This window comes from Varroa jacobsoni, unplaced genomic scaffold (assembly GCF_002532875.2).
Source record: "Varroa jacobsoni isolate VJ856 unplaced genomic scaffold, vjacob_1.0 scaffold_1155, whole genome shotgun sequence".
NCBI lineage: Eukaryota > Metazoa > Arthropoda > Arachnida > Mesostigmata > Varroidae > Varroa > Varroa jacobsoni.
In genome coordinates, this window is record NW_019214057.1 from 24,652 (window position 1) to 37,414 (window position 12,763).

A 12,763-nucleotide genomic window follows, 5' to 3' on the forward strand; every position below is an offset into this window, starting at 1 on the left:
AGTAAAGACAGTAGAAGAAAAATGAAGTAAAGAAAAAGAAAAGCAATCTGAAGGTGTATGCGATCAGTAAGCAAAATTGCGGCGTACATCGATTGACAGCTGACAAAAAGTTAGCTACTGGCTGATATTTTGACCATAAGACGAATATAAATTAAACATTTCAGCAACAGGAAAACACGGTGTAGTGTGGTCAGTAAAGATGAAGCAAGAATTGGTAAAACATCTCGTTATGAAAGGGAAATAATTGGAAACAATAAGATCGACGTGGCAGTTTCTAATTTTTTGGGTCATTGAGATTCGATCAGATATTATAAGAATCACCAAGAAATCACGATATTCACTTTATGTGGAATAATATTGCTACAGACTGTGTAATGAAAGTAATAGCTGAATGAGCACAATAATGTATTATAACTCCGAAAGAATTAGTACATTATAGGTGTATAAAGATTAAATAATAAAATTAAAAATTGAAGTAAGTAGTTATAGTATGAAAAGAAATAAAATAAACTATACATAACGAGATATATATATATATATATATATCTCTCGTTACGTATGTATATATATACATATATGTATATGCACACATATATATGAAGCTGCAGCTTGCAAAACAGTGATTTGAAAAAACATGGAAACCATTAATCGATAATAAAATATATATTTTCATGACAAAACCTTTTTTAGTTACACTCAATTTCTAAGCCTTTAGTTCTTGAATCTGATTTAACGCCGAAATGTAGTTCACGTTGCACTTGTTCATGTCTACGCCTGGTAATTGTATGTGTACTGTCATAATCAATGCACGTTATAATATAATATTCATATAGCCATATATATCGTATAGTAAATGCAAAAGACACTTACATTTTCCTTGTGTCAATGCAACTAGCACAAAACCTATAAGAATTTAAAAAACATTTATTTCTGAAAATACACTATGCTAGCAGATCAAATTCGAAAAGCAAAGAACAGTGTGAGTACTTGGCTTTCAAACAAACATCACGTAATTTAACGGAATCGATAGCGTGGACTTCGAACTTAGAATTCCCAGAAAATTGGTAGAATGATTAAACTCACTTGCATCAAGCACAGTACAATTTTGATTCCATGAGTATAACTAGACCAACACTAATGCCAAAGGCATTAAGAAGGGCCCCATAGCGAGTAACTGCATAATTGAAAAGCTAGTTTAGAAGGCTACATTACAAGATATTATGCAATCTAAAAAAACTTCTCAAGAGGCTGAAAAGAAAATAACATAGCAAGCGATAACACGTAGTATGATTAAGTAGTGATAATGCAAGATAGCATCACTTTGGTGCAATTACGACCGATATCAAAAGTCCTAATATTAAGTGATAATTTCGACTCCTTTATTACATTGATCTGCTACACTCTTTCTAACTTTTTGCACATATTGTTTTTTTTTTCATTAACCAAAATATTACAACAAAACATCTACTTATTTTGTTCAGTAAAAAAATGTCGCAGTTCTTTTACCAGGAACTTCAAGTTGAACTCATTATAGCCTTTTTTAGCAAAAACTTGTGTATAGATAACTTTCACCAACATTTAATAAAGTATTTATCTTTGATTAGAAGGGCCTAAGTCAAATATTCGTTTCAAGTGGGGTAAATTTAGAGTCCTTGTATTACAACGCACTGTTTATTTGCAATACTTTTTTTAATTACAGCTTTTAATAATGTTGCTCTTCCACAGCTCTCTCGCATGTTTTTAGATTGAACTTGCAGTCTGAGGGAAATAATCTATTTGTCTGTTTTGGCTGCCAGACTGTTTCCAGCGAGGAAAATGTTTTCGTTTCGAAAAGTTGATTGACGCCAAAAAGAGCGGATCCTTAAATAGCGGACGCATGTCGGATTGTTCGAGACCGCAACATAATAAAAACATTAGCATTGTGTAGCAGTGGCAGTGATGGAAACTGTGCCTGAGGCTGTACCGTTGTTTCAGCAGGAATTGTGCTGTTAATTGTACGATTACCAGATGACGAGTCCGTACCTAATATTTGCTGATCTTAGAAGAGTTCCACTTGCTTACAAAAAGAGTGATTCAGACAGATCTGCATTTTAATGGCTCTTTGTGACTCATTAGCATTGCTCACAAACACTCGTTGACTATATAGAAGAGCGGTTAGTGACTATCTTAGTGACTACCATGTGTAGTATTAAATTACGTGGGGTAAAACAAGGTGATACTTTTTCAATGTACAGTGCTTGAGCTGCACCTCTTGTTAGCATGTATACATGTGATCAATAAGGTGCTTCATTGCTATATACAAAATTATTTCGAACAAGGTCGGCTTTCGAGTGGAAGTCACGCAGTGGGCATGAGCTTTAGGTGCCGATAGTAAAAAAAAGTAAGTGGATTATTATTCATTCTCTATAGATCTTAACGATCAAACAACGAGACTGTCCTTGGAGATCGTCACTTATTTTTGTAATAATAAATAGAGGTAGATAGTTAGAATAGTTAGTTTTTCCAAGCATTGCTCCATTATTATTTTATGGCTTGTAATAGACGGTTCTAGAGTTCCGCCGAACTGTCAGTCACATTCTTTATGCCGGTTTTTGAATATCGATAGAAGGCGGAATTTGCTCTCTATACCCTTGTGAAATTATCTGCATATATTCTCGCGCCCTACTCAATAGAGGGGTTCGAATGCGCTAAGTTGTACTCAATGATTATGTTCGAGACTAAATATGCCTTAATGCGGGATGTTTTGAAGCTAAAATAAATGCTTCCTTAACTCCGTGTAAGTTTGCGACAGTTACCACATTTTCGAAGTAACCAATTTTAATCAAATCAAACTGTAGACAAATGAAATTTACCAGGCCATAGTTTCAGGCAAAGTGGAAATGATCTAAGAAAATAGAAGTTCCTAATGGTCTACACGTAATCGCGCGTGTCCTGATTTTTCGTTCCGCTAGAATCTGAGTATCAGCTCGACATAGATTAGACTAACTTAACTTGTAAACTGACTCAGACAGTCGTGTTCTGTTTCAATGTGTTTTTCGATCCTGTACTATGCAGTGTATGCATGTGGTGCAGGCTTTGCGGTTTTCGAGAAGTCATCTAATTTTCTGTATTTCTGAAATTTGCGACGAGTGTAACAGAGCGATCACATGCGCATATAATGGAGACCGAACCGCGCTGTGAAGTGGCCTTGGCCGCCATCCAAACTCTGAATGAGGCAAAAGACACATATCAGCAAGAACAGGCAGCAAAATGGCTAGAGCAGTTGCAAAATTCCGTTTACGCTTGGAAGGTTGGTATACAGTTTAGCAAAAATACCCTGTTATCGTAGGGTCATTTGACTGCAAGCTTCTTAAAACGTTTTTCTTTTAAATAAAAATATTTATTCTTCTCTAACATAGATGGTTATGGCGATTAGGATTCAAAAATAAAATAAAATGTATTTGTTATGTGTAATATTTTATGATGCAAACTTATCGAAAACTGTTTGTATCGTATATGTACGTCTGTGTTGATTCTTTATAGAAAAAGGACTCAAGAAGCTTCGACTTTGAGAATTAAACCTTCAAAAAGTAAGACATAATGCCGTGGTGCCACTATATGTGTGCTGGGTGTTCGATGGTTAAAAGTTTCATTCCAATAGCAGGTCTATTTTGTACCCTTAGATTTCAGATGAATTGCTTCATCGGAATGCCAATATAGTGAGTTGCCACTGTGCTGCCCAAATGATGAGAAATAAGGTAAAAAAGAAGTTTCCAAGCCGTGTTTAACATGAAAATTCTACTAGGTACGGATAAAATATTTAACTGCGTTTCGTATGAAATCCTTTACTTCACGGAATTCGAGCGTCAACCTTTTTCTAATGTGTACTATTTGTTCAATGGACATTTAATTTAGAAATAGTGATTATTATATTTAATATAAAGTGCCGGACACATTTTTGCTTTATGATCCAGTAAAAGCTATCAAAACAGTAAACATCGAACTTTATTAAAAACAATTACAGCACTTGAATACTAGTTCGAATTACCAAACAGATCATCGATTATATTGACGAAATATAATTTTTGTTGATATCGATGCCCAGATAATTTTAAAGATAAATTTCTCAAGATTTAACACTGATGTTTACGATTTTTTACATACTTCACATGTATGAATGAAACTTCAGTTCATAGGCTGTAACAATCGCTTTCCTCTATAATATATGAACAGTATGATTTGTCACTCCTTATAGGGTTAGTGCTGTTAGAACAAACTAAGTATATATAATTTACTTATTGAAATGTTTGCAGATCCAGTACAATTTTGACGAGTTGCCCGTAACCTCTTATGAATCTCTGAAAGATTCCCTATTAAATCATTTATCTAAGAAGTGGCCTCTTATCGTGGTGACTCAGTTAGCTCTTGCGATTTCCGATTTGGCTCTTGTTATGTCACAATGGAGAAATCCTATCGCCGATATCTTCGACAGGTAGGTTGCTTCTGTGAAATTCTCTGCTTATTTGTTCCGCATAGTGGCTAAATCATTCACTCAGTGGGTACTAAAATAACATTTGCTTAGTAAGCGGGCAGATGGATATCATTATTCCTGTGTTCCATGTTTAGGCAAAGTGACACACCGTAGTGTACGGATTCGGTGCTCGCATACATAAAAGTAGTTCATTAGGTCTATTTAAAAGATTACATACAAAAAGCCCGCGGGTAAGGGTCTTCATATTATTAATAATCATATATTCACGACCATATTATGCATATATGTACACCTTCTAACGAGGTACTTTGTCCTGTACGTATTAGTCAACCATCATTACCCCCACCGAGGTTTGGTTATTGGCATTCGAGTTATTAAACGGCCACTGTTATAGTTCTGCGGTCTTTATTTATGGCTATTCATTTCTAGTCGTGTGTGAACGCTTTCAAAAAACGAGTTTAGCTAAATCTAACCTGACTCATAATAGTATAATAGTAATAATAAATACTATAATAATATAACTACATAATATATACTAATAATAATGTGAAAAAAATAACGAAGTAATCAATATTCTTTGTTTGGCTTAAGCAATGCACGTACAAACTTTGTCCTTAGATAATATTTTCGTTATGCATTGTATTATATTAAAGAAAGGAACTTAATTTTAATAATCAAATGGCCGATTACCTCTGGGTCGAGCTAACTATAATAAAGACCCCTGACTGTTATACATAGCGGTTATGATATGGCTGTTGAATTGTAAAGTTTCTCTTAGCTTTACAGCCGTAACTTTACAATAAGATTTCTTTAACTTTTTAACTTTAAAGTTTAGGTATCGGCTTTTTTTATAATACTATATAATAGTAGGATGTATGCAATGTGTGTAATTGAGCACAGTGTAGGATCGACTAGGTCGGGTTCTTTAACGTAGTTTAACGTGTAGTTCAACAAAGCAATATGATTCAGTCAGATAGTCCAGTTACCGTAATGTCTTAGATATTCAGAAGTCGGAAAATCGCAGTCATTTAATCAAGAAATACTTGTCTATTGCATACCATTCTAAATAATTTTTGACAGAGTTATCTTCGCTTTATCAAGATATATTAGTGTAGTTTGTTTTGATTATATTTGTAATTCACACCTCCCTATTAGCTTAGGCGAGATAAGTCTATTATTATATATATTATATAATATATATAATACATTATCGTTAGTAAAACTAGAGGATTCGGACCGATTAAGTCTGATTAGAAATCATAATAACCTTCTTGTAATTGTAGGGTTATAATGGTCTGATTAATGATGTTTTCTTGAATAATTTGGACGTTAATTTCCTAATACAAAAGGCTCATTGCCGTGTTGTCTTGCAGATTAGCGCCATCGAATCCGACAGACACAGCAACTCAAATTATTCTATTTGAGATTCTTACTGTTTTTCCTGAAGAAGTAGTGAAAAACACAAGGCTTAAGCTAGGTCAGAATCGGCGCGAAGAGGTAAGTATGTTCATATATCCGCAATAGCCACAAGGCTGATACCAACCAGAATACTATACGGAAGCCTGTACTAGTACAATAAATTAGAAGGAGTCAGAGGAAATGCTGCGACTATATGATTATCAAAACTACTGCGTGAATTCTTAATAACAGCGATTGTAGTTATATAATGGATCTGCAAAAACTAAATTATTGCATTAGTGAAGCTAAGCAGAACGTAAAAGCATGTCACAGTGAAAAAAAGTAAGAAAGAAGTCATAATATAGAGCTGCATATATTTTCCAAGTTTTCATTTTTAGACTGAAAAGCGCTTTATATAAAAAAAATTTGCATCGCATGAAGCTAATAGGGCGAATGAATGTACGTAAGAGCCTCGGTCGTGCTCTATCTAACTTTTTTTGAGAAAAGTTGAAATCTGGTAAAGTGAATACAAATTTAGTATGTTAAAAGTTTACTGCTTATGGCGTTGTAAGGGTAGAATAGAATACAGGACTTTGACTAACGGTTGCTAAAATTCTATAAGCCCCGCATGACTGAAAGGACATTCCACGAAGCAGCAGAGTGTAAATATATTAGAAGCTTGGTTTATTAAACATACAAGAAGACGGGACAGAAGGAAATACCTATGATATGCGAAGTAATAAACAAAATCGTCATAGTAGTCATAGAAATTCGCCAAACAAACGGTAGAATTTGTAGCACCCGATACGACTATAACCGGTTTGACACAGATCAGTTTGTTCGACAGAACTTTGTTTACGGTTGTATACATATGTAAATAAATAGAAATAATACAATACTAATACAATAGCGCTTGAGACGAAGGGTGCAGAATTATGTGAGCGAATGGTAGATAGACAGCAGCTGTCTACAGACTCCCAAGTAGCGCGGACTAAAAACAGAATTCTGTCATTTAAGTGATGAAATTTATCACGTAATATAACAATATGAGGTAGAACGCGTTAGAAATTTCAAATGCACACTTCCAATCAAGGGTGACTGATATGTAAATGAGGCTAAGTTGTTCAATAATAAATTGTGGAGTGCTTTTTCTGGGGTCACTCTATAAAGAATTATTTTTTAGTATTGAAGAAAACTATTTGCCTGAATTAAGCGAGGTATCTGGAGTAGTAAACCAAACTTGGGGTTATTCTGGATGGAGACAACCTTATGAAGTGTAAAAGGCAATCGCAATTCGCAAAAGGTAAGCATATGGGGCAGCGCAGAATGCACAGAAGACTACATTTAATAAAAAAAATCAACAATCGCTTCTACGATACTATTGAAAGACAGTTATTTTAAAAAAAATGTTGCTAAAAAAATGACAGGGGCTTGCGGAATAAAGAGTTACGAATTTAGTTAAAATAAACGATTGGACAAAGTTGAACATGTACAGTCGTCACTAGCGTTTTATTAATTAATAATAATACATTTAGAACATATCGGTAGGTTTACGAACGCATCAGTTCACCTTTAGGTTTTCAGTGGGTTATCATTGTAAGTTTCCGGTGGTGGTCCAACAGCACTACCGTGGATCTTTCTGTACAGACCAAATTCATACAAGGTCGAAAGAGTATAATTTTACTTGTGGTACGTAAACGAAGGAGACCTTTTGGCATACCGGCATACATACTCAAATATTTATCCCCACCATGAACGAATTTTATTCAAGTACCGCAGTTTAGCATTGAAAAATGTTCTGATGGTGTACGTGGTGAAAGCTAATTTATAATTAAACGTTTATATGAGCAGCAAATTAGAAAAAATAAACTTAGTACGTATACGCGTAGAGCCCAATTTATCTCTGTTACGAGGAAACCGGCATTCAGTTCAGATGGCTATTGAGTGATTTCAGGAGTACGGGCTTTGTCACTGCTTCATTGAAGCCTACAGTTTCACGATTCATAGAATGGGTGTTACTGGAAATATTGAGGATCAATTTTCTCTCGGTACCATGTGAGACCTGTATATTCGTAGGCCCTATGAAACAAAGACAGATTTAAAAATTCGTGTCTATAGGCGCATACAGCTGATTTCTGATATTGGGAAGCATATTTCGTGCTTTGTGAAAAATAAGTTTTCGATATCTCGCGTACTCAGAAATCAGCCTGCTCCCTTCATAAGTAGGAGCTCATTGATGTGATTTTGATGCTAAATAAATTTAAAGCCAGCTGAGGAAAAGATACTTGGTACTTTCTAGGCTTCAAAGACATTTCCCAATTGGCTCTGCTATAATGTGCTGAAAGGACAGATTTTAGAATGATGAAAGGATCCTCAAAATCGATGTGTGAAGTGAGAACCCTTCGTTTGTCCTGCTCTGTTCCAGAAGTCTTTAGGCCCGGCTAACTATATACGACTCTTATTTTTTGCATGATGCAGATTTTGTATTCTACGAAATTTAATCATTTATAGGTAAAGCAAAGCCTACGGGCTTCAGCAAGTCGGGTAATTGAGACGATGACTTCTGTCCTTCAAGGGGTCAATGATGACCGCACTCACTGTCAGGTAAATATTCAACTTATTGTTCATTATTGTAGTTAATATAAACGATTTCTTCTGCTACATGACACAAAAATTGTTGGGGTTTTTTGTTGTACTCGTTACATTGGTTGTTCAATAGAAATAGCATCATCATTGAATAAATATTGAGTTGTTTACCGTAACTGAGAGACGCTTCAGTGAGAATGCGTACTTAGATGGCTTATTGCATAACTACACAGGTTGTGCCAACAAAAAGTTGTCTAATGGTTCATTACCAAAGTTTGCGTTGGGCCTAATTTACTTCTAAGAACTAAGAGGAAGTATAAACAACTAGTCAGTGGGCTTTCAGTATCTAATCGTCCTAAAGCAAAAGGAAAACAAATAAAAAAGGGACCAAAAAATAACTACTGGTTGTAAATGTTGTACTATTTATTGATGAGAATGTGTAAGGTATCTGCCAATATATCTGCCAACGCGCAATTGAGCTAGAATGTTAGGACCCTATTCGCTAATAACGTCTATAATGACAGACACATCTAGGGAGTCAATAATGTAATGATTTTGTCATTTTTCAAGGACAGGTTGTAATAACTGTTATTTTAACAGGTGTTCCGTGCATTAGAATCGTGGCTGGCTGCGGACGCTTTGCCTCCTAATGATCGGATCTTATTGACCATCATGCTTCCTATGGGTTTTGATCTATTGGCAAATACTCAAACAAGTGAAGCGCTCCACTCAACAGTGTCTCAAGCACTTAGCAAGGCCATTTTTCTAGCAGAGGAATCTAGGAAGCATCCTGACCTTGCTTGGCTATGCGCCAATAGGTAATCTTTAAAAAAAAGGAAGCAATTTAAGCATTCTAATTTGACTGATTATTTTTATGGATGGATAGCTGATAGATAACCACAGTATAAAAGTAACGCGATTAATGGTGTAAACATTTTAATTTCAATATATTCATTTTTAAAGTTTGGTCGAGATTTGGTTAAATTTTAGCTTCTTTAGACGATTTTCTAGACGACGCTACGCGTGAAGTATGTGCCGAAACTATAAATTTAAATATGGAACGATTAAATCTAACTGTGAAATCAAATTTTAAATACGTAGTGAATATATGGTGAACGTGACAATTGCATTCAACAACGGTGTCCGGAAAAGCTTTGTTTTTTAGCTAACGAAAACTATATTTCATTAGGTTGTGCTGAACCGTGCGAAGCCCAGTTTTTAATGGTATATATACTCACATCCTGGTGTTGCACGTTGTTCGCATAAGAAGACAATATGTGTATCGTTCTCCAAAGACGGCTTAATCACCTTAAAAGTCTTTAAACTAGTGTCGATATTATACATATCTAAAAAGTTATCCATGAATAATTATGATTCGTAATCGTAATTATTGAAATTTGGCGCATGTGTCAATAGTTTTTTTCTCAACGATAGTCTATGACAGTATACAATGTATTTTAATTACGTACGCTGTTGGTATAATAATAATTCATTTACAGAGTCTTCCAACTACACGATACGTATTTGCGTTTAGTCAGCGAAGAGGATCCAGCTAGAACAACAAATATCGTTCACCTTTTTACTGACTTAGCGGAATCATTAACGGAGGACTTCATCACTACACCTGGGCAAGGATTGGGGGACTTTCGAACTATAGAATTAATCCTCCTTTGTATGCAACATTACGATTATGAGGTGTGTCTTAGCGTGCATATTATATAATTTGACATTGATTATATATAATATTAGATTAGAAATCAGAAGTCGTTCGAGGCTTCCTCGTAGCTGAGCGGAAATCAGCAACTAGATCATCGCCAGCGGAAGAAACGCGAATGAGGCTTCTGGCCACTCTCTAAGGTGTTATATGTCTGTCTGCATAGCTACATTCCGTTCTTTATTATTTAGCCGTGTTTGTATAGTATAAAAATATTTTCTCTAATATTTATTTAGCTAATCACTATCGTGTAATTGCAGATAGCCGAGCTGACCTTCGACTTCTGGTACAAGTTTTCGGCAGCACTGTACAAACTGGACAATAGCGATATGCAAGAGGTGTACAAGCCATATGTGATGAGATTAATTGCGGCACTCTGCCATCACTGCCAACTAGAAGCTGACCGAGAGGGACTACCAGACAAAGATGATGAATTTACCGCGTTTAGAGAAAGGTAAGCCAACTACAACATGTTTAAGTATTATCGAAGCTGTAGCTATGAATTATTATGAGTCTTGTACCTTTATCTTAAAAACGCTGCGGTAGTTTAAATAAATTAGTGATCGATTGTAAATCTAAGATTGCTGGGGAGTGGTCAATGACATCGCGAAAAAAATATTTTCTGAGCTTCAGTAGTATTTATTATTAGAAACCTGTTACATTCTAGGCTTTATTATTAGCTTGTTTCCCATTTCCAATGTGTGGGTGATGCAGGTGTAACGACATGGTCGATGAAGTCGCTTTCATTGTCGGGAGCAGAGATGCATTTCGGATGCTTACAGAACGCCTTTCGCAGATGAGCGCACAGGTTAGCAGCATTCTTCGGAAGAGATTTATTATAAATACTATTAGGCAGTAGCCTAAATCAATGTAAATGATATTGTAGGCATATGTTATAAATACCACGGGGGGGGGGGGGTCTAAAGTTTTCAAATCTAATAATTACTGCCATATTTTTTACAGTTTAGAAATCATTTTCAATTTCGTACAGTTTTTAATGGATTTATCAGGTATATCTGTCAACCTTGTATACATATCTTTATTTGAGTTTCCGTTTTAAGCAAATACCTTATATATATTTTTTTAATTTTTCCTGTTTAAAAAGTTAATTTCTTCTAAAGATTCAAGGCTCTGCGTTTGTGTTCCTCATTTGTAATTTCTTTGTGGACCTACATTTGTTTTCAACATATGACCCGAACGAACTCATCAGCAGGCACTTTCTTGTCTTGTAAGCTTCATAGTACAGAATTCCATAACTATTTGATTGCGTATTTGATGCGTATACTCGCTTCGCCAGATCAGTCGATAAATCTTCGTTAAACGCTTATATTTTACAAATTTACTTTTTTTTTGCAAGAAACACCATGATTATAATTTTCCGATTATTTAATTGATAGTTTTATTATTGTTATCATGATCCATTTAAGGGACCTCCATGGAACGTGACGGAAGCAACGTTGTTTACAATGACAGCGCTCGGACCGAAACTCGTCCCAGAAGAGAGTGAACTCATCCCTCCGGTTCTTGATGCCGTCTTGGCGTTGCCAGACAAGTGCCACGTTGCTGTTAGATACACTGGAATACGGTATTATTATCGACTAGAGAAATTAACACTTACATACGCCATTTTTTTTAGAGTCGCCGATATAGCCAATGTTTTATTCATATTTTTAGTTATTAGATTTATTGGAGCACACCTTAGTTTTATAAGTAATAAGTATAGATTTTAGATTTTGTTGTCTACTGTGCAATAAGAATATGGTGCGAACAAATATTACAATAAAAATTTTGACCGGAAGAACTCAAGGATCTCCTCCAGTCTAAGACAGCAAAGAAAGTTGAGACAGGTTGTACTCTAAAAAATAATATAAGTATCTTATAGGAGAAATTATGTACTTTATATTGGGTCGTGCTCTAAGTTCACTGAACAAAGCCACTTTTGGCTAGGCGACTTCAACCGATGATATATTGGCCGTTATTAGCGACAGCTCCAATTCATCTTTCAAATAACTCTTCAGTTCGATTGTTCCGAAAATTAATATTTTGATTTGCGATCCACTAGTCAATATGGTTTTATACATCTTTTGAAGATGTAAAATTTTTCCCATTAAGGGGATTCTGCAGGAATCGGAAAAGGCAATACTCGAGGGGAGCAAGCTCAAAGCTATACAATCGGTGAGACGAAACATCCCATTCAAGATCGTACAATCCGTGGTGGGTCATTAAAGATGCGTAAGATTTGGCAATGTCATGATGAAAAGTTACTCGCTTACAGTTCGCCATAACTGGCCACATTTCTCAGATGCTTTGCCTTAAACTCCATAGCAATCCTTTCAAATTAAGTTCTTTAAGTGGGGTACACCTTTAGCTTTCGTTTAGAGGTACTATCACTTTTGGCCACTATTTGCCCTGAGTAGCGTTACTGGAAATGGTCTACTTTTCATTGCTTGTCACAGGAAGGGGGTTTTCTGCGTTTAATTTTAGAAGATGATCAGCCGTGTTAATACGCTTGGTCAGTCAACTTACAAGAAACTGTTTTTTGCTCAATTTCCTTGAACAGTCAGTTTGGATCCTTCTATATTTTCTGCAACCTG

The 12,763-nt window shown here is 35.4% G+C and overlaps 1 protein-coding gene across 3 annotated transcripts in view; it reads left to right on the plus strand.

Annotated features, from left to right (window-relative positions):
• The first annotated feature begins 693 nt into the window (after positions 1 to 693).
• LOC111267185 (transportin-3) overlaps positions 694 to 12,763 on the plus strand; it is a 33,716-nt gene continuing 21,646 nt past the window's right edge. Inside the window, exons 1-11 of one of the 3 annotated variants that reach the window (XM_022845256.2) lie at positions 694 to 2,380; positions 3,138 to 3,289; positions 3,663 to 3,737; positions 4,293 to 4,471; positions 5,845 to 5,968; positions 8,381 to 8,473; positions 9,056 to 9,273; positions 9,955 to 10,150; positions 10,430 to 10,623; positions 10,884 to 10,977; positions 11,597 to 11,754. In XM_022845256.2, the coding sequence (XP_022700991.1) occupies positions 3,158 to 3,289; positions 3,663 to 3,737; positions 4,293 to 4,471; positions 5,845 to 5,968; positions 8,381 to 8,473; positions 9,056 to 9,273; positions 9,955 to 10,150; positions 10,430 to 10,623; positions 10,884 to 10,977; positions 11,597 to 11,754 (1,463 nt within the window). In that variant the 5' untranslated portion in view covers positions 694 to 2,380; positions 3,138 to 3,157. Of the gene's footprint in view, positions 2,381 to 3,137; positions 3,290 to 3,522; positions 3,570 to 3,662; positions 3,738 to 4,292; positions 4,472 to 5,844; positions 5,969 to 8,380; positions 8,474 to 9,055; positions 9,274 to 9,954; positions 10,151 to 10,429; positions 10,624 to 10,883; positions 10,978 to 11,596; positions 11,755 to 12,763 lie in introns of those variants that run through there. The other 2 variants (XM_022845258.2, XM_022845259.2) reach the window with 2 other exon arrangements.